Here is a 16,064-nt window from a genome sequence, read left to right on the forward strand (position 1 = left end):
AGCTTTCTAGCAAAAGCATGACTTTGCCCATACTTGAAATATAATTGCTATTTCTGTTCAATAGGTCAAGGGTTAGTTTGCCTTTGTCTGAAAGAAAGACCACTGCTTGCTGATATTTGTACCCAGTGGACCTTTAAGACTTGATTGACCCAGACAGGAATTAAATAGCCAATATTTGCTGTGAGCAACACCGATACTTTTCCCTGGTTGAGAACCAGAACAGCAGTGATCACTTTCTTTCTTCAGTCATCAAACAGATAATTTGGAGGAATGGAGCTAAATTGCAGGACCCAGAGTGACTCCATTGTCAGCAGCAGGAATCCAGAAGTATCATCCCTTAGATGGCTAAGTGTGGAAACAGACATTTTCAAGTTCTTGATCCTGAACATAAGTAGAAACTAATTATGTAGGTGTAAGAGGCTTGCTATTTTCTGAAGTGTCCAAAATATGTCAGCTCTTGAAGTACACATACTGAGTTACTGTACGTGGTTTTGTCTCATGCTTGGCCTTGATGCATCCTGCTTTCAGCCTTGGAGTTGATCGGATAAAGAACACGAGAGTTTTACTCTGGCAATACTTGTACTAAAAATGTCCTAAATAACAGGATTATTCATGGAGAACAGTGATATAAGATCTAGAAAAAAAGCATAGATATAGTCAAAGAAAGCCCATAGGTCTAGCTATTGTTGTATTTAAAAATCCTTTTAATATGTTAAAGTGAATGAAGATAAGGAAGTCAAAACTTTGAAATGGCCATGGTGTGATTTTTTTTTTTTTCATGCTTTTTGTGTGCACCATGGAAGGTATGATACTATTCTTGTGAAAGAAGCACTTGCTTATGACTGAGCAGTGTAAGCTGGAATAGTGACAGCCAGCTGGAATAGTGACAGCCAGCTGGAATACATTCTGGAGATGGGCAACTGCTAAATGTACACTGAATAATTGAAATTTCATGTCTTCTGTTCTCACCCTGTTCTTTGTCTACACATTTTTACTTTCTTTCCTGCTTCCTGTGACTAAGTCATATTCCTTTCAGATCAGTTTTTAAGGCAGTCTCCCCACTTCCATGGCCTTGCATGAAACAAAATTAACTTCATGTACAAATTGCTGCTTTTTAGGATAGACACGGAGTTGTTTCTCTTGACTGTTCAAAGTGAAAGCTGAATTTGCTTAATGTTGATAAACTTTCTTAATTAAGAGCTTAGTTTTATGTGCCATCTTGTCCTGATTGCTGGGGTATGTTTTAAGGAACTTCTTTTCAGTCTGAAGAAAAGGTGTTGACTCTTACTGATTTCTATAGAGGGCTTTCTCTTTGGGAAATCATGAGGGTGCAAGTAAGTACAGTAGGTATGAGACCCTTTAAAGTGAATCAGGGTATAAAGAAATCAATGTAGTGCAAAGGATTTATATTGGACTCTGCTAAAATTATTCACTGATTGTTCAAAAATGTGGAACATAGAGTTGATGTTCTCTGAAAGGGTCAGTTTTCCAAAGATTTGGGACATTTAAGCAGGTACTTTTGGGTTTTCAGTAGTTCACTTAAGCATAATTTCTCTTCTTCCACTCCGGCTGTCCAAGTACATTGGGTGCTACCATCTGGCTTTTAGACCAGAAGTAAACTGTATTAATTATCATTATCAATTGTAACACTTCCATGGTGTCTCATCACCTAAGTTGATTTTCAAATTAATTTTATGCACAGTTAAAAGATTTAATTTCAGAGCTCAAGTATATTTTTCACAAGTCTTCAAAAAGAACACAAGCTATTAATTTTTTTTGTAAATGAAATCACACTTAGAAATGTTCATGTTTTACCACTCACATCTTACTCTGCATGTACTGTTCAAAAATAATACTTTTGAATATTCTAAGAGATTTGTTAAAGCTATTTTTATAAAATTAATTCATTGAAAAATGTATTTGGTTTCTGGACTATCATTGTCTATGGAAGACCACTGCTGGTAGACTAGTGTACTAATTTTCTGTATTTATAATGCAGAGTAATAAGACAATTGATGGCCAGTCAAGGAATGTGACACTTGTGTCTAAAGACTGTGATGCAGATGCACCTGAAGGTAAGATAAATTTTTCTTGTATTTCCAATGTGATAGGTGCATGCTCAGCTGTAATAAGCTGCTTAATCTCTCTCTTCATGGCTTTCATTTGCTTAATATGAAGCTTTATCCAAAAAACATCTTGCTTAAAGCTTACTTAATTCATTTGAAGGAATTACTATTTTTACTAGAAACCATGGGTAACAAAGCATTCCAGTTAACTTTAAAATCTCCCATTTGCTTTAACGTGTATGTAGAAGATCTTAAAAATAAACCCCAGCTGGTGAATAGCTTAGCATTGAAAGTGGCACTTCACTGTGTATGTTTATCATACAAACATGCAGACAAATATTCTATTCAATTTCTCAATGTACTCAGGAAAACTAAGGTCTGAGCCTCTCAATGGAACTTCAGTGGAAATGTACAGATAAGAGAATTATGTAATTTTTAGTAAGATGTAAACATGGGCTTCTCCATGAACAGCAATGCCAGTGGAACTAGAAGTCTTAGATTGTTTTTCTCTAATTCTCTTATGGTTCTGTATAATTTCTAGTATAACACTCTCATCTGTTACTAAATGTCCATTTTTTGACTTATTATTGGGCAGAAGATGTATTACAGATATTTTACAGTTGAGTAGTGTCTAGCAAGCAAATGGATAATGCTGGAATGTTCCTTGACTTTCAATTTTGGCAGGCCTTAATGTTGATTTTTTTTTTTTTCCTTTTTTTGAGAGAGATCCTGGTAACATTTCATTTAGTGCTTATTCCTCTGTGAAACTTGATTAAGGCTATGAATGAATTTTAGCCTGGTTTCATTAAAAAACACCAAGCTAATTGAAATCATGCTGGCTTTATTTTTTGCAGTGTTACTTTACACTTCCTTTCCCTCTGCATATAAACAGTTTTTTCACAGTTTGAAGTGCAGAAGCCATTGCAATACTGATACTGCTCTTTAAGGTCACACTCATATTGATTGCTTCAGTCTCTTGTTTAAAAACACTGATCTCAGCAAAAGATTTATGGCCTTCAGAATGGTCCAGATTTTTTCAAACCCAAGGCTTCAATTGTTCTTGTTCTGGCTAACTTTCAGCTCCTCTGTATGAAGAGTAGTTATATTGTGTGTGCATTTATATACTTCTGGAAATGCTTGACAATATTAGTTAATTGATAGAAAAGATAAATAGTTGTCCTGTGTTCTTCTCTTATTATCAGTATTCTGTAACTCCTGATTTTTTTTTTGACTGCTTCTAAAGTTATTAATAGCCACTCAGATTTTCTCCACTTTTGTTAGTGGAAAATATAAAACTTAATTTATTTTTGTACTAGTGGAGGTAACTGGACCATTAGTTCTTTGTTCCTGGTCTGTCAAGCCAGGTCTCTTTTGCAGGGTGATTCCCTTGTATTTATGCTTATCTTCAAATTTAGTATGTATGTGTTAGTCTCATTCCTGGTGGTTCATAGCATTTCCCAAGAGTGATAGATTTCTTTTTTTTCCCCTGTTTTTCCCCATACTTCAAATCATTCATCTGTTTTTTGATTGCTATTTTTAGACTTAATGCAGTTCAAGTGTAGATAGTTTGGCAAATATATTGCTCAGTTCATGTTTAAGCTGCCCTGTTTTTGTGATTAAAAATAGAAACTGGTGAAATTTAAAAGAGCAAATGCATTGTCTTTCAAAATGAGATCACTTTGTCCAAGTTGTACAGATCTTTGTTTCTTGTAAGCAGCTTCTTGACTTGGCCAGTATCTTCTGAAAGCAGAATATACTCACTGGCATTGATAAGCTTGTTAGTCTTGACCTTTGTGAGGGAAATTAAAGTAGTCTGATTTCCTGAGACTTTGCTTAATTATAGAATCTGGGACTGGATTTAAATAAACTTACTCAATTCCACCCATACTTGAATTTTTTTGAATACTTTTAATTCTTTACATGATTTTCTTTCCTAGTTTACTTTGATCAATGGAAACAATGTGCTGATGCTTAAAGCTAGCCTTCTGATGTACTGAACACGAGTTGGTCTGTGTAAGTGATGGCTTTGGTTTGTCATCATCAACACATTGCAGTGGCTATCTCTGAGTCATGGTCTCCTTTCTTAATAGAAAAGAGGTGGAAAAGGTGTTGATACACTGTCCTGTGCTAACCTAGTACAAGTAGAAGATGGATGGGATATTTCTTAAATGCGAATATCAATATGATCAAAACACTTAAGTGGAGTTGTATTAACTGTAGATGTATATTCAGGCCATTCAAGTGTTTTTATAAGTGAAAGAAAAGTTTATTTTGTAATACTCAACTTTAAAAAGTTGGATTTGTGAAAACAGTTTATTCATTGTTTCATCCAGTCAGCTTTAGAAATTGGAAATGTGATCCTTGCATTGGAATACCTGCCATTTTTAATACCTGATAACAAAAGTTATGAAAATAAGTAGATGCTGCTCTGTTCTGTAATCAACCACAGCATCTTGACAAGTCAAACTTATTTCAAAGGTAGGAACTAAACTTGTAAATACAAGTTCTCTTGTTTTTAAGGATATTAGACATGGGCAAAAATAGATGCAAATAACTTAAGATAAAGGTTGGTCAAGCACTTGCAGTTGGAATTGCCTTCTTTGGTTCTAGGGTTTTATGTAAACCAGTGAACTGGAACTAAATGCAATCATTGATTTGTCTCGTCATTTTATTTTGTTCCATTTAAACTGAATAATTCTAACAGGTGTTTTTCCTTAAGCATAAAACAAGCAATGACCTTTTAATGGCTGTGCTGATAAGCTTATAGCAATCTGGTGTCTTATTGAATACTCAGATGTTGTAGATATGATCTCTACTTACTGTTACTAAGTAAATTATTTTTTTCTTTCTGAGATGGTAGAAGAGACCTGATCTTGTTGTAACAGCTAATACTTAAGGCTTTAATGGGTAGTGTTTCCTGTAGATTTGTTTCAAACTAATGTTTGTCTTTGTCCAAAGGATAATTTCACTTCCTGGGGAAACACAAGGCAGTTAAAATGCAATCTTATAAAAAACATATTCTTGAGTACTTACAGTTAGATATATGATTTGTGGGGTTTTAGCATTATGTTATCTGCTTTCGTTCAGCAAAGCTTCTCTATTTACTCCTGATATGCAGGAGGTAAATCTGTTTTATACTCAATGACAAAGGCCATAATAGTGTAACTACATGAAACAAGACAAAAAAAGAGCAGGGTACATTTTATATGTCAGAGTATCTTTGTTTAGTTAAACATCTCGCACAAAAGATTTGTGTTCTGGTTAACTTAAAAAGCTTTTTAAGTAGTCTTTCAGGGGCAGCAAGTTTAATATATTTGTTGTAGGAAAAACAAGCTGTAGTTTTCAGTGTTCAATACAGTTGGGCAAAAATATCATTTGATGACTGTTTTCCAGGGCTAATGACAGCTGAAATGTCAGGTCCACAATTCAGTTGAGCATAAGGTAAAACAAAGGATTTCAATTATGCGATTATGACTCTTGCAGCAGGACTAATGTTTTGAAAACTTGGTACAGGTCTAGCTAAACAGGTTATTGGGATTTAATGTAAATGAGCAATGACTCAGCTGCAAGCCTGAACTAGGAGGACTGATAAACACTATCTGCCTCTTTCTAGACAAAAAAACCCCCTACTTTTTAAGCATCACATGCTTCAAATGCATAATTTGCTCTGAATCCCCCTTGGATTCTCTTCCTTCATTGAGGAAGTGAGCCTTGCCCAAGGCCTGTTACATGGTGGATACAGTCTATCTGCTGGGCCTTTTTTGTAGACCTGCACTGACTTGGAACTACATGTGAAGTAGGAAAGAAAATAATTATCTCTGTTTCAAAGGCTTTAACTGAGAAGGTTTTACTTTCCTTACTTGATCTGTACCACCTTCTAAGATACTCTTGTTACTTAGAAGTCAAAAAGTTCAGGACTGCAGGCTTTATTTTTGCCTGAATAAAGACTAGATATAGATGTTACTCAAGCTGGAAAGGAGCCCCAAACACAAATGCCAAAACAGGAGCATATTCTATTCCTCTTCTAGAGAAGTGCAGGAGGCATGCAAAGGAAAACCACAAACAACTTGCCCAGAGCCCTCAATATTAGTAATTTGTATGAAGATTTGTATGACCATAGGTTATCACTTCCAAATTGTTGTTTTAAATTAATTAATTTGAAAAGTTACAAAATGCTTCACATAAAATAAGGACTTTAGTGAGGACTTTCCAGTTTCCCGTTGCTTTAGTGAATGACCTTCCTAGTACTTTACTATGAATCTATGCTTATACCTAACACTTTTGAAGTCCTCTAGAGCCATAAGAACTCCATACAGATAAGCACAATGGTGCATGTCTGACCACAGAAAGCCCTGTTTGGCACCTGTTAACAATATGAGTAGCTAAGGGCGCTGTAAATATCTTTTTGCAGCACATAGTTCACTGACACGCAGTTGTAGATTCATCAATTCCCACAATTTTTTTTCTTAAAGGAGGAGGTTTTAATAAGAATGAAAATAATAGGCTATGCTGTCTATTGCTTCCTTGTAGAATTTTGCATCCATGTTAATCCCTAGAGTATTGCCTTTGATGTTTATCACTGGCTGTATCTTTACAATAAGAATTGTTTGCCTCTAGTTACTTAAAAGTAAGGTTTTCAAGGGAGAGTCAGAAAATGCCTTTTGGAGAAGTTCAAGTTTAAGCTGCCAATTCAAATGCGTGAAATAACAATTATGGTTTGTATTTAAACCCATGTGGCTAGTGTTTGTAATTAACCTGAATTGTACAGAGTGTTTCAAAAGATTTCTAGTTTCAACAAAAGCATTGAGAATGCTTTTTCCATCAGTAGGCTGATGAAATGCTTTATTGTTTCCCTGTAGAAACTGGGCATTATCTCTTTGGAATTAAAGTGGTTTCAGACCTAGCTTTTGGCTAATGCTGTACCTTTTCACTTTATACATGGACTTATAGCATTAGTATTTTCCTCACTTGAAGGTACTTAATAAACATTAAAATCAAGTCATCCTTTAAACTTATGAAAAATGAGATTAACAGGTTTAGCTCTTCAAATCTTATTAAATGTTTTTCACCTAGTCTGTTAATACATGCAAATCTTGGCACCCTCACAGATTCTCTGTAACCAAAGTGATATAGAAACCTTATAGGTGGGTGAAATTTTGCATTATAATTCCGTAACTGTGCTAGGATGAACTCCAAATCTAAAATGGCCAAAGGAGGACTGATGGGCTCTTGGAACATATAGCGGGAAGTAGTGAAAACTCTTGCTATGTTTAGCTAAAGTTTGTTTGTGCTTGGTTGGTTATAAGATCCAGAATGCTCTTCCTACAACTAAATCCTGCTTTCATACATAAATGCAAATCCTGTTCATACATGTCACTTCATTTAAATTTGACTGTTGGGAAAAAAAATGTGACACCCAGATCACTCAATAGGACATTATTTTCATTATTTAGCATTTAGAAACTTTGATTAGTGACTTTTTCCTTCTTTCAGCACAGAATCTTGGAGGATCTTACTGGAAGCGTCCTTGTGTTATGAAGCCCTGCTAGCACTGATGGGACTTGAAAATTCTCATCATTTAATGGAAATATTCATAATGTGTAATTATCATCATGAAGTTTTGTTACTGCTGCAGTTGTTCATGTACTGTAAAATAACTGCAAATAGATACTGGTTATCCAGACTTGTAACTTCTGTTACGAAATTGCATGACTGTTACAAAACCAAACTGATTCACATTGATTACATCATTTTTCTGGCTGTCTAGTTTTATATCAGGTTGTGTTTGATTTGCGGATAGACCATGAGAAATATCATACACAACTTACCTGTAGCTTGAAGCACTGAAAAAAATCGTTTGCTTTCTAAATAATTTGTCCCAAATAGCTTTTCCAGGCTCCTCATTAGTTCCTGGTTTCCAAGTTCCTGGCTCCCCCTTAGCCTGCTAAATGTTTTCCTTTGTCAGGTTTTGCTTCCAAACCTACTGAGCAGCTTCTGTTAAATAAGGTTGCTTTTTGGACTAGACTTTATCTGGCTAGACTTTTGGTCTCTACAGGTCTAATTTAGGTGCTATCTCATTACCACTTCCAGCTAAGCAAAAAAAGCCCGCACCAAAGCCAGACAACTGGGATGAAACAGCAGGCATCTTTTTTTGCTTGTATGTTAGACCTAGATTTTAAAAGATTCTAGATAGCTGCAAACTGTTGTTTAACATCTGAGTGATTTGATACTCATGCTTCTGTAGTGCACTGTAGTACTTCAAAGTGCTGTCAGTTTGAAGTGTTGGAAGCTTAGTGATTCACATCTCTTTAAGTGGGGAGTTACTGTAGCTTCATACAACCAGCTGGGAAATATTTTCAGATCCCTGCTAGATGTGAGTGGTATGTGTTCCAATATGCTTTTCTGTCTGATGAGGGATCAAAGATGGGATTTTATTGTTAAGTTAACCTTGAAGCAAGTGGTGCTGAAGCTGTTTAATACTTGCATTTTTGTGAAAGCTGAATGAGTGATGAATGAAATCTAAGCAATTTCTGGGAAAAGTTAGCTGAGAGAAAGATAACTGGCATGGGATGCCACAATCCAAAAGTTGTAAAAGCTTTGTATAGGAGATTAATTTTAGCTTGTGAAACCAGAGAAGTAGCAGCAGTGCAAGAGCTGGATTGTGAAGTGTGAAGACAGGCTCAACAGCTGAATGAGGCTACTATTAATTGTGTGTGTGTGTGTATATATATCTATATATCTCACAGCAGAGAAGAATATGGAATAAGTGAGGATGTGCTCAAATAGAGTATGGAAAAAAACACTTGTAGAAACTGCTGAGTAAGGGGAAATTAGGTATGTAGTCATTTTTTCCTGTTTAGCCAACAAGAAAAGAAAGAAATACTGTCTTTGTGGCTGGGACAGCTGTTGCTGCCATTCCATGAATCTGTTTCCAGAGGAAGCTGGAAGTGATATGTGAAATACAATCTTTAACATATACTTCTGTGGACTTTGGAAGTACTTGAGTGAGCTTAACTATGAAATATTGATAAAGATGTTAGGTTGTGACATGATAGGTACAAAACAGGGAAATTTTTAATATACCTGCTAAGATCCTCCTGTAGAGACTCCTGAAGCTTGCTTTGTCTCAACAGTTTGGTCTGTGACCAAAGCCATACCTACAAACTTCAAGCAGCAACTGCTTTTTGCAACACAGCTTTTGAATTATTGGAAACAAGGCTGTATGAAATAAATATTCTTGGATACCTGAAGATATGCCTTCAGTACTTTTAGGGTCTGAAATTTTGCAGTGCTTAGACGTTCAAGCACAGTAAGGATGCAGGTTTTCCTTTGGAAGTAGTTTTGAGTGTATTTTAAGTAAAACTAAGTTCTGCTTGAGCTTGGGGACATAGATGTCATCTGTCTTTGGATAACATTCTCACTTCGGGTTTTCCATCAAAAAATACCATTGTTACTTAGATATGTATTGTCTCAAGATCTACCTTCATGTAACGATTTTGAGCACACACAGGACCTAAGAGGTAGTCTGGTCCAACCCCCCAGTAGGGGGCAAGGAGAGCAGGTTGCTCACATCCATCCAACTGTGAATGTCTCCAGGGACAGCTGCTTCAATATTTACCTGTGCTAATTGTTTCTCCTACTATTTAATTGGAATATTTCTTGTTACAGCTCTGTCATCTGTTGTCCTGTTACTATGCAGGTCTAGGAGGACATCTGTTTAATACTTTGTATGTCCCCACTAGATAGCAAAGGTAGCAGTGAGACACCTGCAAATACGTTTACTTCAAGCTGAAAGGACACATCTTCATTGCCTGCTGTGTGCTCTAAGCTGTTGCAGTGGTCCTCCACTAGATTTGCGTCAATAAGTCAGTGCTGCTTTCATACTGGGCAGCCCAAAATGGCCCCATGCAAATGCTGTTTGTCACAGTGGAAGAAATTATCAGTTCTGTGGACTTTTGCTGCCTTCCAGATAGTGAAGCCTGATATTTAGTTACATTTCTGAGTTAGAGATGAACACTGGTAACTATATGTTGTTTGTCTGTTGGGAGATGAGGTTGCTTTCTGCAAAGTTGCATTATATCTGGTCAACCCTCAGGCTGCATTATTGCATAGTGTCACTTTGTTCCAGGTACAGGCCTTCTGTCTCTGTCAAACTTTGAGAGCTGTTTCAAGGGGCTTGAAAAAAAGTCATTTCCTAAATCTGACTATGTAGTGTGTTGGACCTCTGCTCTTTATTTTTCCCCGGTTTGATCTGTGGATTTACAGAGGGTAATCTGTTTCATTGTCTAGGTGATTAATGAAGAGGTAAAACAAGTATACAGTATTGACTTTAATGCCAATGTTTATAAATTACATTGTTCACAACAATTTGTAACTCTTCCCTAAGAAACTGTTTCCTTCTACATGCTTTTTGTGAAAGCTCATTGTGTTTTGAGATGCATAAAAGACAGGCTTCACCAGTAAGTTGTTACAATTTGAATTTTCAGTGCACAAAATCACATTTTAGGCTTTAATACTTGGTTTTGAACAGAACTATCATTGTAATTAATCTTAAACTAGCTAATTCACTTCCAGGAAGAAGCCTTAATTTGAAAATAGTACATTGAGTGTAACTGTTTCTAATTTACCATAATGAAAAACTTCATCAGTGGACTCAAAACAAAAAATAGTTGACTCTTCTGGTAGTAATGACTACTAGTACTTGTTATTCTTTTTTTTTTTTCAAGTTGTTTTGTCTTGAATCCTGGCTATTTGACTTTATTCCTTGGTCAGCACTACAAATGTACATGGAATATGTTGTAATTTTTAAATGGTGGAAGGTATCTATTGAAGATGATCTTGGTAGCTTTCCCTGTGTACTTCTGTTCCACGTGATCAAGATATGTCTGTAACATTCACACTGATCATTCTGGATAACAAGTAGCTATCTTAATTCAGGCTATTCATTATAACTTACTCTAAATTGAGTCATATGGAGGAATATGATGATGAAAAATGTCATGGTCAGCCTATTAAGTAACATTAGTTCAGAAACAATAGCTAAAATTTAGTTACCTCCTCTTGTGACATTGCATAGAAACATTTTCACAAGGTCAAACTGTTCCAAAATATTTATCATCATCTATTTAATCCAATTATTATAAAGAGCCATCTGAAAGTCTTTTAGTTGTTTTTTAATTCAAGCAACCAGCTGGAGAGCTGCAGATGGTATTGACAATATTATCTGCAATTATGAAACATCTTCACTTTACTGGCATTTCTTACTTAGGTGGCTGCTAAAAGTGAGCTATATAACTATATAAGTAGTGTATCACTCACAACTTTAGAAGGCAGGAAGTCTGTACTTCAACTGCACCTGGGGAATATTTCCAAACCTGGGATCTGAACTGAGGGACAAACAGGCAGTTTCTGGGTTGCTTACTTTCTCTAGTTTACACATTTACACACCAATTCCTGCTCTGAAATGGGCTCCAGGTAGGATTTGAAGCATAGTGTAAAAAACGAAAGAAACCAACCAGGAAATATTTTACCTTAACATGAACTTAGTGCATGCTCTTCCTTGCATTTGAGAGATTCATGAACTGGTTTGCGTGTTCTGCGACTCAACATTGTAACTGACTTTTGATTTTTTACAAAGCTTATGTAATCCTGGTAGAGACACAGTTTTTCATAGTCCTGAAACATGTTTTTTAATGCAGAATCTGCTTTGTATGGCTGTGGCTTATATAAAATGAGAAGCAAGTTCCCTTTTGGACAGATTCTAGTTAATAATTGACACATCTGCATGAGAAATTGTTCCCTGTAGTAATGGAGTTACCTGTGTAACTTGTCGCTTAGTGTTACCTGTCAGAATCACTCTACTATACAATGAGTGTCTCTTTTGTATACCTTCTTGCTACAGGAGAGTAAATTAGATTTAGTAGACTGTAATCGTTCTGCAGAGCTAAGTACTCTGAATAACTGCTAAAATATTATCCTATATATGGTATTTAGCTGATTTTTTTTGTTGTTGTTCTGTGTTAATCAGTACTATTTCCTTTCAATTTAGATCAGTGTATTGTCACTCGGACGTATCTCTTTCTTCATAAATTTTGGTTCTTCAGTGCGGCCTATTACTTTGGGAACTGGGCATTCATTGCAGTAAGTACTTTGATTTTGGAGACCACTGAATCAAGTTGCATAATTTAGAGTAGTTGTCATTGCATCATTTGCATCACTGCACTACAATTTGTTTTACATATATTGCCCTTATATGCCCCTGAACTGAATAAGAGTAACACTTTCTACTTTAAATTTGCAGGTCTTTTTAATTGGATTAGTTGTTTCATGCTGCAAAGGCAAGAAATCAGTCATTGAAGGTGAAGTAGATGATGACGATTCAGATATGAGCGATGATGAACTGTCTGTTTATTACCACTGATAGCCTTTTGCCTTTAAGATGAAAAAATGTCAAGTTACATTGAGTCCTGCCCACATGGAACTTGTATCCAAATAAGCATCTTTGCACCTGTAAAATTAGAAGAAATAAGGGTACTCACTTAAAGGGATAAAAAAACCTGAATATCACTTTGAGTATCACTGTTAAATGAGAACAAATGTTGAAGCTGAGTTTGAATAATATATAGAAAATACTGTTTTATGATTAAACTTATGTAACCTTCTGATGTATAATTTGATGAACTGTTGTAACTATTTCATAATTCACAATGCTTTTCTGTTAACTTAGGTTTTCTTAAATACTTTCATGCCTAACTTTTTTATTCATGGATACCTAGCTAAAATCCTACAAAACAGTGCAAATATTGGAGGAAAGATTTAGATGATGTTTACACTCTCAGAAGGGCTTGACTTAACTTTTGCATTAGTTTTGCTGGGGTTTTCCTATAACACTATAGCTAACAAGAGACTGTCTTTTAAAGTATGCCAAAAACCCCACATTTATTTAAATGGTGAGTTTCCGGTCTTGAAAAAGAAGTCATTTTCATCCTGTGGTCTCCACTGAGTTACATGGGAATCCTCAGGTAACTATGAGGTGGCTTTTGCTCTCTCAAAGGAAATCATTAGTCGGAATTACAATATTCAGCACTGTTGCAGTGTTTTAGTACAGTTCAGTTCTGAAACTGCCAGGTGCCTGATTTAGTCATAACCAATGGAATAATTGAGGTGATTAATTTTTACCTTATTTTTCTCTTTAATGCCAATTGTCTAGTTTGAAGTTTTCTTTCAATATTTAATGTGAATGTTGTCAATTTGTTTACAAACCAATATGTTTATATAAACACAGTTCAGAAATATTTTTATTTGTGTTGTCTTTGTAAATTAATCCTATTTTAGCTATATAGCTACTGAGCTGTATTTCTAAGGATGAAAAAAATCTTCATATATCCTTTGACAGACTCTGAAAGAGAAAATGTTTACAAGGACAGGTTCCAATGGTTTAAGGTTCCAATGCCACCTGAGGGACATTATAGTCTATGCAAGCACATGGAAATGTAATTAGGTAGTCTTTTTTATAGGACTAATTATTAAATAGCTATTAGAATGTAGGGTAGTTATTAATATTATGTCCTGCTTTCATGTTTGCAAACACTAAAAACCAAGAACAATCTGCCTCTTTCTGCAGTATTTCAGAACAGCAGGCTCTCAGGAACTTCTGAATTACGATTTAGTTTCAGCATTGGAGGTGGTCTTAGGTGCGTTTTGTAGTTAGTGCAAGAACACAGGGAACTGGTATTTGGACTACAGGGAAAAAAAAGCATCGTGTCTTTTAACAAACCTCCTGTGCCAACTGCACCAATAATACAAGTGTTTGTGTGGCAACATGGAAGAATCACACACAGAATAAGCTGAGTTGGAGAGGACCCACAAGGATCTTAGAGTCCATCTCCTGGTGTTGCAGCTTGATCATAAGACAAAAATATGCAGTCAGGACTGCTCAACTAATATCAGTCAATCTGTTTGCTACCAATATGACATTTGAAAGGATAGAAATGTATTCAAACACAGAGTATGTACTGAAATTTGACTAGACAGTCTGAGCTCTCTGACTAGCATTAGCTGAATATTATTTAAACATGACAGTTGGGGAAACTTGCAAGGAATTAGTTATAAGAAGTTCACATAATTCAAACAGAAGGTGAAATGTGATGTTGACTGTCTGGAAGCTGCATCCAGAGCATAGCAAGAACTTGGAGTATACTTTTTTGTAGATGCCCTGGTGGAAAACTTACATGAGCTAATTTAAATAAAGTTGATTGCTCAGATGCCCTCCTTTCTTTGTGGGTTTTATTCATTTTTCATCTTCAGTTTTAACCAATGGTGTCACTTCCTTCTTACAGGTTTGTTTGTAACACAGTTTTGCAGAATTATATCCATTCTGCCTTAACTTTGCCCTGGGAAGATCACTGCTTGTCTGGGGAAGATTGTCAGGAAGGTGTTGGTTTTGTGCCACGTAGCTGCTTCATGCTATGTGCAGGCTTAGGGGATCACTGGCCAAGATGCCTGGCCAGTGCCTGGGTATATGTTGCTATAGGTCTCTCCTGTTTCTAGCATCTCCTTAATTTCCAAGAATTCCTTCCCAAACCAGTCCTGTTTCCTGTCTAAATAGTCTATATGCAGAAATACAACAATCTACCTCTGAAATGGTGACTTTGTCTTTTTAATTGGAGGACTCAGCAAATACCCTTTTTTTTAATCCAGGTATTAATTAGATTTATAAGCAGCCCATTGTTAATTGCAGCTATCAAGAAGCAGGCTTCTGTAGGAGAGTTCAAAAGTTATTTCAGACATCTGCTGTCACCCTCTGTCATAGAAGCTGTAAATAACTGCCAGCATTCATAATTGGAATTATTCGTCACCTGCCATGTCCTCACTAAAATTTTTCAGGAGTTCAATGAACCATTTGACTGACAAGGTTTTAAAAGATTTTCTATGCACTAATGTAATTGTAATGAATATACACTCAAGAATTCATCTCTAAATACTTCATGTGATGGAAACTTGACATTTTTAGGTGTACTGTGCCTTTAAAATGAACTAGAGGTGTTTTTGAAGTTTACTGTGTGAACTCTGTTTTTCTACATCTGTTATCACCCAGTCAAGAAACCTAGCAGTGAAATTTAAGACAGCCCTGACTTAAAATACTTGGCTTTGATCAATACTTGCAGGAACTTTCAGGAAACAGAACTTCCAGTGTATTTTTCCTAATTGCCTCTTGTGCAGTCTTAAATACTTGCAAATAAAATGATTAATTACTTTTCATCTACAAAGTTACAATGCTGCTGTAGCCGCGCATCTCACTCATTTAGCTGTTAGATATGAAATGATAGTCCAGTTTTCTGCAGGTTTAGGAGCAAATTTGAACTTCGCAGTCATGTTACAATAGTGTTCTGCCTTGCAAGCAAACATCTAACATCTTCAATTGTCTTGGAACCCTGGGTTTAGAGAATTTAGGTTTCTGGGATATAATTATATGTAAGTGTAACAATATGGAGGGTTTGGGGTGTGGATTTGTTCTTTCTTCATTTCTCCTTCACAAATCTGAGTGCTCTGTTATTGGGTCAAAAAACCCACACTGTGGACCATGAATAGATAGCTATTGGATTATAAGTAAAAACATATTACTTGGTATTTCATAATTGGTTGATTTGGACTTTAAAAGGCCTTGAAAGTTAGAACTCGGGGCCATTTTCCACCCTGCCAACTAAGAGGCACACTGTGCAGCTGTATTACTGATAAGATATAATAAACAACTAAGTCCGAACAAGAATTCCCAATCTCCTGCATCTTAATTCAAACTCTGAGTAAAAGAACTTGAAATTCAGAAACCGAGTAAGCTAATATCTGGTGCCTGGCCAGCTGAGAAACAGAGAAAATTAATACAATTGAGTCTTTAGAGATCTGTTTTCTGAACTGAAGTCACTTAAAGGCATCAGAATTGTTTCACTTCTTTAAATGAGTGATATTTCAAATCCATCTCTGAAGCGTGAGCTTTCAAAA

At 35.8% G+C, this 16,064-nt stretch overlaps 1 protein-coding gene across 1 annotated transcript in view; it reads left to right on the forward strand.

The window, feature by feature from the left end:
- LMBRD1 (LMBR1 domain containing 1) overlaps nt 1–14,332 on the forward strand; it is a 72,891-nt gene extending 58,559 nt beyond the window's left edge. The window contains exons 14-16 of the mRNA XM_039569427.1: nt 2,000–2,075; nt 12,115–12,206; nt 12,367–14,332. Coding sequence (XP_039425361.1) covers nt 2,000–2,075; nt 12,115–12,206; nt 12,367–12,486 — 288 coding nt within the window. The 3' untranslated portion in view covers nt 12,487–14,332. The remainder of the gene's footprint in view (nt 1–1,999; nt 2,076–12,114; nt 12,207–12,366) is intronic.
- The last annotated feature ends 1,732 nt before the right edge of the window (nt 14,333–16,064 follow it).

This window comes from Corvus cornix, chromosome 3 (assembly GCF_000738735.6).
Source record: "Corvus cornix cornix isolate S_Up_H32 chromosome 3, ASM73873v5, whole genome shotgun sequence".
NCBI lineage: Eukaryota > Metazoa > Chordata > Aves > Passeriformes > Corvidae > Corvus > Corvus cornix.